The sequence below is a fragment of the Bubalus bubalis genome, chromosome 4, assembly GCF_019923935.1.
Source record: "Bubalus bubalis isolate 160015118507 breed Murrah chromosome 4, NDDB_SH_1, whole genome shotgun sequence".
NCBI lineage: Eukaryota > Metazoa > Chordata > Mammalia > Artiodactyla > Bovidae > Bubalus > Bubalus bubalis.
Window position 1 is genome coordinate 143,819,284 of NC_059160.1, and position 12,712 is coordinate 143,831,995.

The 12,712-nt window shown below is 40.7% G+C and overlaps 2 protein-coding genes across 7 annotated transcripts in view; one reads left to right on the forward strand and one right to left on the reverse strand.

Moving 5' to 3' along the window:
* MYPN (myopalladin) overlaps positions 1–12,712 on the forward strand; it is a 107,695-nt gene that overhangs the window by 79,375 nt on the left and 15,608 nt on the right. For all 3 annotated transcript variants that reach the window (XM_044942179.2, XM_044942178.2, XM_006070267.4), the window contains 2 exons: positions 1,211–1,804; positions 2,587–2,725. In XM_044942179.2, coding sequence (XP_044798114.2) covers positions 1,211–1,804; positions 2,587–2,725 — 733 coding nt within the window. The remainder of the gene's footprint in view (positions 1–1,210; positions 1,805–2,586; positions 2,726–12,712) is intronic.
* Positions 1–12,712, reverse strand: part of ATOH7 (atonal bHLH transcription factor 7) — a 104,132-nt gene that overhangs the window by 44,391 nt on the left and 47,029 nt on the right. The gene's annotated exons all lie outside the window — the stretch shown is intronic.

A 12,712-nucleotide genomic window follows, 5' to 3' on the forward strand; every position in this document is an offset into this window, starting at 1 on the left:
AAACATATGGTTACCTTATCTTTAAAGCTTTGTTGTTAGAAGAGGATGAGAAACACCAAGACATATCCAGCTGCTTTGCTAAGGTTTGCTCTAAAATGAGGCAGAGTGATGAATCCAGCACATTTTGTGGGGAACTCAGCCCTCTTTAGTGTTAGTAGCTAACATCAGTGTGTAGCTCAACACCTTCTGTCCAGGAGCCCAACCCTAACCCTAACCCTAGTTCAGTTCAGTTCAGTCACTGAGTCGTGTCTGAGTCTTTGCAACCCCATGGACTGCAGCACACCAGGCCTCCCTGTCCATCACCAACTCCCAGAATTTACTCAAACTCACGTCCATCGACTCGATGATGTCATCCAGCCGTCTCATCCTCTGTCGTCCCCTTCTCCTCTTGCCTTCAATCTTTCCCAGCATCAGGGTCTTTTCAGATGAGTCAGTTCTTCCCATCAGGTGGCCAAAGTATTGGAGTTTCAGCATCAGTCCCTCCAATGAACATTCAGGGCTGATTTCCTTTAGGATGGACTGGTTGGATCTCCTTGCAGTCCAAGGGACTCTCAAGAGTCTTCTCCAGCATCACAGTTCAGAAGCATCAATTCTTCGGTGCTCAGCTTTCTTTGTAGTCCAACTCTCACATCCATACATGACTACCAGAAAAACCATAGCTTTGACTAGACAGACCTTTGTTGGTAAAGTAATGTCTCTGCTTTTTTAATATGCTGTCTAGGTTGGTCATAACTTTCCTTCCAAGGAGCGTCTTTTAATTTCATGGCCTACCCCTAACCCAGATACTATCTAATCATCTTGGAACTTTAAGCATTCCCAACAAGAGGGCCATTGTTTCTATTTCTTCTTCCTAATTTATAAACATTCTAAAATGGGGCTGCTGTGTTGCCCAACACCAGGGTCACAACACAAAGCACAAAATGTCAATAAATGATGCCTCATGGAGTTGTGCATTGTGGTGGCCTTTCCCTTCTTCCTGGCAATCAAACAGATCTGGAAAGAAGGAGAGAGCTCACAAGAAACTGGCTGATTGCTGGCCGCTCTGGCTGTGCCTTTTTAGCAGATACTGGGTTGACCAAAAAGTTCATTCTGATTTCTGAAAGAACTTTTTGACCAACCCAACAATAAAGAGCCTGTCTGGACACTTTCTGACGGGTGAGGCGATGGTGACAGTTTCTCTTCTCTCCCCCGACTCTTGTTTTGTGTGCAGCGACTCCAGTCAGCTACAACAGCTTCACAACCAAGTTTTACTGGAACAACAGCATTTGCAAAACCCATCTCCTTCATCTCCTAAGGAGTTTCCTTTCAACATGAGTGTTTTGAACTCCACTACTGTTCCAGCAGTGACAGTGTCCAGCAAGCATGCGAAGGCCTCTCCATCACAGACATTCAGCTTGGCCCGGCCAAAGCACTTCTTCCCCTCTACAAGTACCACTGTGGCCTCCGTGTCCCCTTCCAGCTCTCCAGTGTTCACCCTGAGCAGCACTCCTCAAGCCATGCAGAGGACAGTGAGCAAAGAAAGCCTCTTAGTTACTCACCCCTCGGCTCAAACCAAATCTCTAGGAGGGGCCTCCATCCAAAATGAGCTGCTCCCCACTCCAGCTCCAACAGAGCCAGCGCAATCGCCACTCACGTTTTCCATCTCCAGCGGAAACCAGTTTCAGCCCCGCTGTGTGTCCCCAGCTCCTGTCTCTCCCACTGGCCGGATTCAGAACCCAGTGGCTTTCCTCAGTTCCGTTCTGCCTTCTCTCCCTGCCATCCCACCCACCAATGCCATGGGGCTGCCTAAAAGCGCACCATCCATGTAAGTATCTCTGAGATTTGAGTCTTTATTGAATTTGTTACAACATTGCTTCTGTTTTATGTTTTGGGTTTTTGGCCAAAAGGCATGTGGGACCTTAGCTCTCTGACCAGGGATTGAACCCCCACCTCCTGAATTGGAAGGTTAAGTCTTAACAAGTGGACCACCAGGGAAGTCCCTCATTGAGGTTTCTTGATTTAAAAGATGTCATTTAAGAAGGAGTCTGCATAAGAATAGCTTAGTCTAGGATAGGCCTCTCAGTTATCACTATTATTTATCCTATATTATCACTATCATTTATCCTTTATAATCCTATCTCATAGACAAAATGGATATTGAACACCTTAGGACAAAAGTAAGTGATTATTTTAAATATGGGCTTCCCTGGTGGCTCAGATGGTAAAGAATCCACATGAATGCAGGAGACCCAGGTTGGGAAGATCCCCTGGAAGAGGGCATGGCAACCCACTCAAGTATTCCTGCCTGGAGAATCCCATGGACAGAAGAGCCTGGAGGGCTACAGTCTATGGGGTCACAAAGAATCAGACATGACTGAAGTGACTTAGCATGCATGCATTTTAAATATATTTTTATAACTTAAATACTGAAAACACCTCTATACACAGATTCTTTGCTCAGTGCTCAACTTTTGCACGCAAGATGCCCTACATAAGTGCTTCATGACTCCTGGTGTATGGTTGTCATTCCAACCACTCTGATTCCTAGGCCTTTGTACCCTGACCAGGGCTTTTCATGAGTGACTTAGGGGTGAATTAATTTTACAGGCCATCCCAGGGACTAATGAAGAAAAATACAAAGTCTTCCCACCCAGTGAATGATGATTACATCCGTGAAACTAAGAATGCGGTGATTCTAGACTTGGGAAAAAAGATGAATTTCAGTGATGTCAGATCAAACCAGCAGGTAAGACTGTTGGGTTCAGATGATTTATTGGAATTTCATTGTAGGGAATATAAGTTTGCTTAATTCAGTCTTTAGGTCACCTGACCTCAGTGAAACTGACACTGCAGCTTTGGAAGGCAAGAGTCCAGGCTGACCATGGTTTGCACAGGAAACTTGTCCACATGGATCCACAGTTCTTGATTAGCCCAATAGCTAATTCAGTTTACTTGTTTACATGCGTTTACCTAGAATAGAGTAGGTTAAGGAGAGGGACTGGATAGTCTGCTTTCCATTCCAGCAATCCTCTGCTCAGTATTGGCAAACACCATCACATCTTTGAGACATTTCAATATCTGAGCCTTGAGGTGATCTGGACTTGAAGGAACTCTGGATTTCCAAGCTGTCTCTTATCTGATTCCTTCAACCCTAATGTGCCTGGGGATTGCTCACCAGTTCTTCTCAATCTTTACATTAGGTTAAAGTTTGTGTGAAACAGCCATTAGCCAATATCCTGTGGTTCAACCTGTACAACCCCCTGCTTTCTAGTTTACACTGGAGGAGAAAAAGGAAAGTCATATGCAAGCATTATATGAAATTTGATTATTTGAACTAGTTTTTCTTTTTCGTCTGTGCCACATAGCATGCAGGATCTTAGTTCCCTGATCAAGAATCAAACCCATGCCCCCTGTAGTGGAAGCATGGTGTTTAAACCACTAGATCGCCAGGGAAGTCCTGAGCCATTTATCTTTGCTTTCTGTACAGTGATTATTTTTTAAATGCAGATATATATTTTAATAATTTAACTCTTGGTTTATTTCCTCAGGTAGAAACTGATTAAAATCGATTTTGAAATAGAACATAAAATTTTAGGAAAACTGTATGTCAAATATTGTGCAGTCTGTGATATAAGTGACCCTGGAAACAAGGTTCGACACTCCCCTGACCATATGCTGCTTTCCTTCATGTTTTTAAATCTTACTTCCAGTGGAGCCACTGATATACAGTATTTTACTAGTGTATTATATGTTGGGAAATTCTTACTGAGTGGATTCTTTTGAATATAGTGTTTACAAGTACTCAAAATTGGAACTTCCCTGGTGGTCCAATGGTTAAGACTTTGCCTTCCAATGCAGGGGGTGTGGGTTCAGTCCCTGGTAGGGGAGATTCACATGCCTCGGGGCCAAGAAACCAAAACATGAAACGGGCAATATTGCAACAAATTCAATAAAGACTTTAAAAATGGTTCACATCAAGTAATATCTTTTTTAAAATGCTCAAAATAATGCTTAAAAATGTTTTTTAAAGTTGACTTTAAATTATTGACTTGAAGCAATCGGAAATATTTAAGCTTGCCATAATCAAGTACACTTTTCATATATCATTTCATCAAATTCATACATATGTGGGAGGCAAATACCAAGGCAACTATTCTTCTCTTCCATCTTCTAGATAGAGAAACTGAGGCACAGTTGTCAAACTGTCAGGTCAGTGGTAGAACAGGAACCAGAGGCCTGGTTTCCAAGACACTCACACATTTTCCCTGATCCTCTGCAGTCTTTTGCAGTTTTATGACAATTACCTCCAAACCCCATAAACATTGCTCTGTCCAGCACAGATTTGTTTTCCTATAATACTGTCATCACAGTTGTGGTTGTTAATCCTTCTAAGTATCACTGACATCAGAGCTGTGTTCAGACTGTCTTTTACAACTCAGACAGGGAGCGATTAGAACCCTGTAAAAATGATACCAAGTCAGCACAGGGACTGTCTGGTTTTACCTTTATGGTTACTCTGTAGGGAGATTCATGCTAGTCCATTGCCCAGCTCAAGGGAAAGTAGGGTTTTTCTCTTATCTGAACTGTGAGTACATGTAAACATGAATTTCCATGAGTAGAGTGCTATAAATCCAGTAGAACTCTATTAAGCCTCCATCATGAATTAAATTCAAGGCTAACAGCAGGACTTGGAGTCTCAAAAAGTATCTCAAGCCTCCCCATCTGAAAACTGTGACACATGTCAGTTTCTTCTGACGATTATTCTTCTTAGAGTTACTACAGTATGTTAATTACAGAATTGATCTTACACAGCATTCTGTGCCAATGAAATGAAAGGAAACCCAAGCTACATAATGCAATTCAGGAAACTAAGGAGCTATCTGAGATGGAATGCTTGCATTAGGTTGGTAGATGTTGATCTGAGGAAGTTTTGAGGCCATATTACAATACTGTTTTGTCCACTGCTGTCTTGGGAAACAATAGGGGAAAAGTCACGAAGAACTGTCTAAATGTGCTGTGGCCCGCTGATGAAGTTAAGAAGAAAGTTTGTTTAGAAAAAGTGGAAAAGAATCATAAAGAAACATGAGTATTGACAGCTGTCTATACCTGCATTCTAGGTACATGGGAATATAGATGATCTATTTTTTTACTCCCACATTAGCTTTAGACATTTAATGTCTTATTTCAACTTTCATCCTTGACCTTATTTCTCTGGAAACCTCCCCATCTCTTTATTCTGATCCTCCCTCCCATTTTTCAAATGAAAGCTTTTAAAAGTGTGGCTCCCAGATACTCCCCTGTATGACAAGGAGGAAAAAATATAAGTACCTAATTCTTGCTCTGCCTTTTTTTCCTCTAATCTCCTTCTTCTGTAACCGCCTTAGTCATTTCTTCTATTTAAATCTTACCTCTTTCATCTCTTACCATGAATTCTTAATGAAAATTCTCCCTTGAGCACAAATAAATAATCTTGCCATATATTTCTTTTCTAATAAGAGTACCATGTGTCACTGGCCTTACATTTTTCACCGTGGGCATGGTAGGACCCTGAGTGATGGAACAATGAAGTGTCCCCATGTCATCTGCTGTGGGTTCACCCAGGATGTACTAGTCACAAGCTCCCTGAGAGCTGGAGTCGGGGGAGGAGGGTCTTGCTCATTGCTGCACCCCTGCTGTGTCTGGCCCAGAGTAGGTGCCCAGGGAATATCTGTTGAATTAAGTCACAACTCTGGGATGTATATTAGTTTCAGATAGGATAATGAAACTTTTGACCAAGGAGAAAATTTTGGATTTGTTGCATCTCTATAGAAAATATCTCACTTGACTACAGGGATTCTGATTATACCTAATTATAGATACTATCCACCATGATAATAATCTATGTTAATCAACTTACTGCTGCTGCTCCTGCTAAGTCGCTTTAGTCGTATCCGACTCTGAGTGACCCCATAGACGGCAGCCCACCAGGCTCCCCCATCCCTGGGATTCTCCAGGCAAGAACACTGGAGTGGGTTGCCATTTCCTTCTCCAATGCATGAAAGTGAAAAGTGAAAGTGAAGTCGCTCAGTCGTGTCTGACTCTTAGCAACACCATGGACTGCAGCCTACCAGGCTCCTCCATCCATGGGATTTTCCAGGCAAGAGTACTGGAGTGGGGTGCCATTGCCTTCTCCAAATCAACTGACTAAAGAGATGAAAACTTTAAAAAATAGCAAAATTAAGCAAAGCTCTGGCATTAACTGAAGCTTTAAGGGTAAATCTGTGAATCATTTAGTGATTATTTATTCTTAAAGACAAAATTTGGATTTAAAGTATTTTTAAATACTTTTAAAGGAGGTCTGCCTCCTCCACAGGAGAGTCTGTTTTATAGAATGCTGTACCACCAGTGCCTATTACAGTATTCTAAGAATCTGGCAGTAAGGACAGGGCGGGGGGCTATGAAGCCTGGTTATTTCTATTGAAGGTGGCATGTAGTATTAGATACATGGTAAAAGAAGACATCCTCTGTATGTTAAAGTTTATCTAGGAATCTTTGATCTGCGGCCCATACTGTGGGCTGTCCCAGGAACAAAGGAGAATACCTTCTCTAACGCATACAACTTCCTTTAGCACACACTGTACCCAGAGTTGGTTGGGAGCCCTTTGAGCAGGCTCTTCCAGCTGGTTTGATCCTACTTGATTATTTGCCCCGAAGCCCAGACTCAGAACCCAGCTCAGGGCACTGAGTGTCAGATCATGCCCCATGTTTTGGAAATCCGGAACCTTGGCAATGACATATCTGATTAGAGTATATCATGACAGTGTGGTTCTCAGCAGAAGGAAAGTACTCTCTACCACTCTGACAATTTGAAGGAAATTTCTGCAGATGTGTGCTGGAAACCAAATGCCTCAAGTTGTCAAACTATCAGCCTTAAGAGGATTATCTTTAAAGGAAAAAAAAAAAAGAACCTATATGTTCAAGTGGCATATTCTTCTGAAGTAATATTTTGGCTTTTCATTTTCTTTCATAGAGCAACTGAAATTCTCTGCAATTCATTTTCACTTAAGGTCTTTAACATAAGCCTGGAAAGGATGGGCCATATGTCATTGACTTGCTGGCCACACAGACCAGATTTACACAGAAAAATATTCTCTCCTTTGAGCACAGACATCACCTACAAGCAGACTTCACAGAAACTCCTGCTTCTTCTCACAAAGAGGACAAGGCAAGGGAAAATGGAGACCACAGCACGAATCCAGTCCTGGAAATTCAAAGTGCACAGCCACCCATAGTGCCTCAGTAGCACAACCTTTGTGCAGAACAGTGCAGAAAGCACATTCAAATTTAACTTAAACATATTGCTTATTTGCAAATGTCCTTAGAAAACCTGAATCTCATCGGTCACAATTTGGAATGACAACCTTGATTTATGTATAAGAGGAGTAGTTATTCCTGGGATAACCAACTCTCAGGAGCAAAGCACCCCTCCCCTCCTCAAAAAAAAAAAAAAAAAAACCCCTACACCAATTCCTGCTTTGGACATGGTATGCATCTTTGTAAACATCCCAGTTGTAAATATATGCTGCTGTAGAAACAGGCCACATACTCCTGCCACACAGTTGCATAGTTTCCTTTTTCCTAAGAATCAACTCCCCAAATATTTTATGAAATCTTTCATAGAAACGCCTTGACCTACAGTATTCTTATTTGGTTGTGCATCTGTGACTCATATATCATATAACTGGTACTTTAAACAATTGTATCTTAAATGCAATTTTATTTTTTCTCCCTTTCTCCTTTTAAATTTATTCAGTGGGGTAATCCTTCTCCTGCTCCTGGCCACCTCAAATATGAGGTAATCGCAAAAGTATTTTGACCACTTTTAGTTCACATAAGGTTCTATGTTTTCTTTGTTGCAAAATACGGTCTTGATCCAGAAACATGCAATGTCCAATTCCTGTAGTAACTAACACCCTAACCCTTATTCAAGAATAAGACCCCACACACAAACACCCCACACCCAGGGACCCCCTACAAATGGGGACATCTAAAACTAGGAAGGAAGTATGGCCAACTTCTCTCTTTTTTGCTCCCTCCATCTCCCATTTCACTAACTGCTGTTCCTGACTTCTTCCTTTCCCAGCCACAAGGGGACAAAAGCTGAGCCCATGCTGGCTTTCTGTCATAGGTGGTCCGCATGCGCATGACAGGAATCATCACAGGTCCTCTGACCTGACACCATGCAGGATTTCATGTGGGCCACTGAAAGCAGCCATCACTTGCCCACCAACAATAACCCACCTTGTTTCTCACCCTAGATTCCTTAGGCAGGAGTCAGATACCAACCCACTGGAGGAACAGTAAGTGCTACAGATGGGTCTATTTAATCTCCCTTAATAGCCTGGAGGTGAAACGCAGGTACTCTGGGACTGGAGGTATGAGACAAACATTATTAGCTCTCTCCAAAGTCATCTCACTGGATCTTCTCCTTCCTGACTGTTTTGTATTTCTGATGAAGAATCTCAATTATCTAACCTGTCCTTGAACACTTGCTTTGAAATTTCTGTTACCTCAGTAGAAACTTACAGTTAAGATCTGGTTACAACTGTATCCTCAGTACAAAGTAACAAATAGTATATTTTAGATAACTCACTGAGTGATCTGTTTTCATTACCTCCCTATTTGTAGTACTGGTAAAATAGTAAATATATAACCAATAAGTGTACTTTTATAGCAAAACAAAATGTGCATATTTTCATTATGTTGTTTCTATGGTTCCTTTGGTTAAATCAATTCAAACATTAAAAATTCCATAAAATCAGGTCCCAACTGGGTAAAATCAAGTTCCTAAAGATTGGAATGCATGGAGACAATGCAGTTTTTATATTCTCAGGCAAGTACTAAAAGCCTTATCTATCACCTATTTGTCCCTGAAGTATACACATAATCAACACTTACCACCATGCACAATAATACTTGTTTGGGAAAATTAGTTCACACTTTGAATATAGAAAGCCAGGAACTGACCAGCCCTCACTCATTATGTGGTAGGAGAAGCTGCAGAGAAGGTTCTTTAGCTTGGATCAAGGACTCCACTAAAATAGTGGCTACAGGTGGTATGGAATGGATTGGGCATCTGGGGACTTAAACAAAACAAGATGAGCTGCCATAGAACCTGAGACCTCTTGACACCCTCACAAAAAGCCTGGGTTATCCTGAACTCCAGGATCTCATGTGAGGTTTGCAAACTATGAGAATCATTCATCTGACTATTATTTTTAAAATAATAAAGCAACTTAGTACCAACCTCACATAGTAAGGGAATAAAATAACTCACTGGTTTTATTCCTAAGCATCCAAAAAATAAACATATCTGTTAAAAGGAAAAATAATACCTATTTGGGAGCATGAATGCAATTCAACAAAGATGAAAAATGAACTCCTTGTGGAATTTTTAAATTTTGAAGAATAGGAAATATTTCAAATTTGTAAGATTAGTTAAGGTATTTATGGAAAATATGCTCATTGTATAGTATTAGGGAGAATAATTTGAAATTGCTGATATTCTACCACTTTTAATCCTCAATAAATGGCAATTTCATATGGTTCAAACTAATAGGTAGATAGCTGGAAGTTTTAAGTATTAACTATAAAAAAAACTCCCAAAATGTAGAAAATAGTCATAATACTTTTAAACTAAATTAGGTTTCAAATTAGAAGTGAACAATCTTTTACTTTAATTGGTTTGAGTTATCTGATGAAAAATGAATACACTTAACTGGAGAATCATAATTTTTTCCTACTCTGAAAGAGCTGCTGTAGATTTATTTTGTTTAGCCAGTCTAAGACGAGGCTGAGAAGAAAGATTTAAAATTGGTTCTGAGAAATTAAAACCAAGAAATATTTGGTTTCTGTGTTTCCTAAGTGCCAATTCTACACAAATTCAGGCAGTGATATATATAAAACAATAACTAGAAGACATGAGTGATGTGATTTAATAGCCTGAGATTACATCTCATGAGTCCTGAACTCACTTATTCTGCCTATGAATAAGGGCAGATGCAAATCAGCCTGGTGCTCCCAAATTCACTTCAGGGGCATGCTAGTATCATCTGCAAGGAACCTACCTAAATCATAAAATTATGGTTAACTAGAGTCACAAGTTTAACCAAAGGTCTCCCCCTCACCCCAGGCCCCTGGCTCTGGATTCCTCAAGGATACAGTGGTGCAGGAACAAATGACAGCCTCCGTGTCACTCATGTATTCTTCTGTTCTTTGGGTACTCAAGGAGCACCTGCCATGAGACAGGCACTCACTATTATATGTACTGTTGACATCGTTGGAAGCAAGACAAACAAGAATTCTGCTCTTTTGATGCTAACATGCTTAGAGATATTCAATCATTTAACCAATAAACAAACAAGCAAGAATAATACTGGAGGGACTTCCCTGGTGGTCCAGTGACTAAGACGCTGTGATCCCAATGCAGGGGGCCCAGGTTCTGATCCCTGGTGCCACAACTAAGCCCTGGTACAGCCAAATCAATAAATAAAAATAAATCTTTCAAAAGTTTTTTAAAAAGAATAATACTGGATAGCAAGAAATGCTCTGTAGAGAATTACAATAGGGAGTTACTTTAGATGAAATGCCTGGGAAGGCTGTTTTACGGAGGTGACATTTGAGCTTGATAGAACAGGGCAGGAGAGGGAATGACAAGAATCCAGGATAAGTTCTAGATTTAAGTTAACCTGGTGCACTCAAAGCATGGTCTGAAACCTATGCCAATTTGCAAGCTGTCATCTCTCCACCTTGAGATAACTATGGAAATTGAAAGTAACCAATAAGAAATTTCTATAGCATTTGACAGATAAATTTTATGTCTATCAAACATAATCTTGCGTGCTTTTAATATTTCATTTTTCTAGTAATTCATTTTTATTTTACAAGAAGAACAGGTTGAAAACTACCAATTTTTAAAATTTGGTTTTCACCATAGCTAATGTGAGAAACACCAGTTTAACTACTTAACCAAGTGGATGGATAGTAGTGCCGGTTCCTAAAATGGAAACGAGCAGGGTAGGAGTATATTCTCTGGGGAACAGAAACCAAGTGTGTACCGTTTGGACCAGGCTACGTTTGAAGTGTCCATGAGGTACCCAAGCCATGACACAGAATAAATTGGTGGGTTTATGACTTTCATGCTATAGAGTAGATCATTGGGTACATGAGTTCTGGAGAGAGACCAGACTGAGAGACATGGATGTGGAGTTATCAGCATACTGAAGGCAGGTAAAGCTGTGAGACTGGATGAGACAATCTAGGACAGAGAAGGAAGAGCTAGCAAAGGAACCTGATAAGGAACAGCTAGAGAAAGGGAAGGAAAACCGATACAGTGTCATGGAAATCAACAACAACAACAAAATGTTTTACAAAGGAGAAAGTAAGGACTTCTTTGGTAGTCCAGAGGTTAGGACTTCTTTGGTAGTCCAGAGGTTAAGACTTCTTGTTCCCAAGGCAGGGGACCGGGTTCGATCCCTGGTCAAGGAACTAGCTCCCACTTACCACAACGAAGATCACAGATCCTGCCTGCTGCAACTAAGACCTGGCACAGCCAAATAAATAAATAATTTTTTTTTTTAATGGAGAAAGTAGTCATCTGTGTTAATGCTGCTCAGAAGTCAGGTAAGGCAAGAACAGATAAGTGACAACTGGATTTGGCAAATAAGAAGACCGTGACAGCAGCAATCTCAGGAGAACTGTGAGAACACAAACTTAACTGGAGTGTGTTAGTGAAAGAAAAGGTGACAAGGGAATGAGGCTATAAGAGAGAAAATTATCTCAAATAGTTTTGTTGTGAAGGCTGCAGAGATACTGTGAAGGCAAGCATGGGGTCAATGGAGATTTATGAACACAGGTTTTCTGATGGCAAAACCCAGTAGAGACAGGAAGTTGGTGATGTAGGCAAGTACTAGAATGCAGTTCAGAATAGTTTTGCCAAAACACCATATAGATAGTTCTATATATCAAGATGGACACTTTTAGTAGCAACGGAAATTACATTCCATCTTCATTCCATTCCCTACAAGATTCTACTGGGACTCCATAATGAAGGTGAGGAATCAGGACTTTTTTTTTTTTTTTTGGCATGCACTTTAATTTTATTTTATTTTTAAACTTTACAATATTGTATTAGTTTTGCCAAACATTGAAATGAATCCGCCACAGGTATACCCATGCTCCCCATCCTGAACCCTCCTCCCTCCTCCCTCGCCATACCCTCCCTCTGGGTCATCCCAGTGCACCAGCCCCAAGCATCCAGTATCGTGCATCGAACTTGGACTGGCAACTCGTTTCATACATGATATTATACATGTTTCAATGCCATTCTCCCAAATCTCCCCACCCTCTCCCTCTCCCACAGAGTCCATAAGACTGATCTATACATCAGTGTCTCTTTTGCTGTCTTGTACACAGGGTTATTGTTACCATCTTTCTAAATTCCATATATATGTGTTAGTATACTGTATTGGTGTTTTTCTTTCTGGCTTACTTCACTCTGTATAATAGGCTCCAGTTTCATCCACCTCATTAGAACTGATTCAAATGTATTCTTTTTAATGGCTGAGTAATACTCCATTGTGTATATGTACCACAGCTTTCTTATCCATTCATCTGCTGATGGGTGTCTAGGTTGCTTCCATGAGGAATCAGGACATTTTGGGATTGCAGTAGAGACCCAAATCTCCCTCAGTGC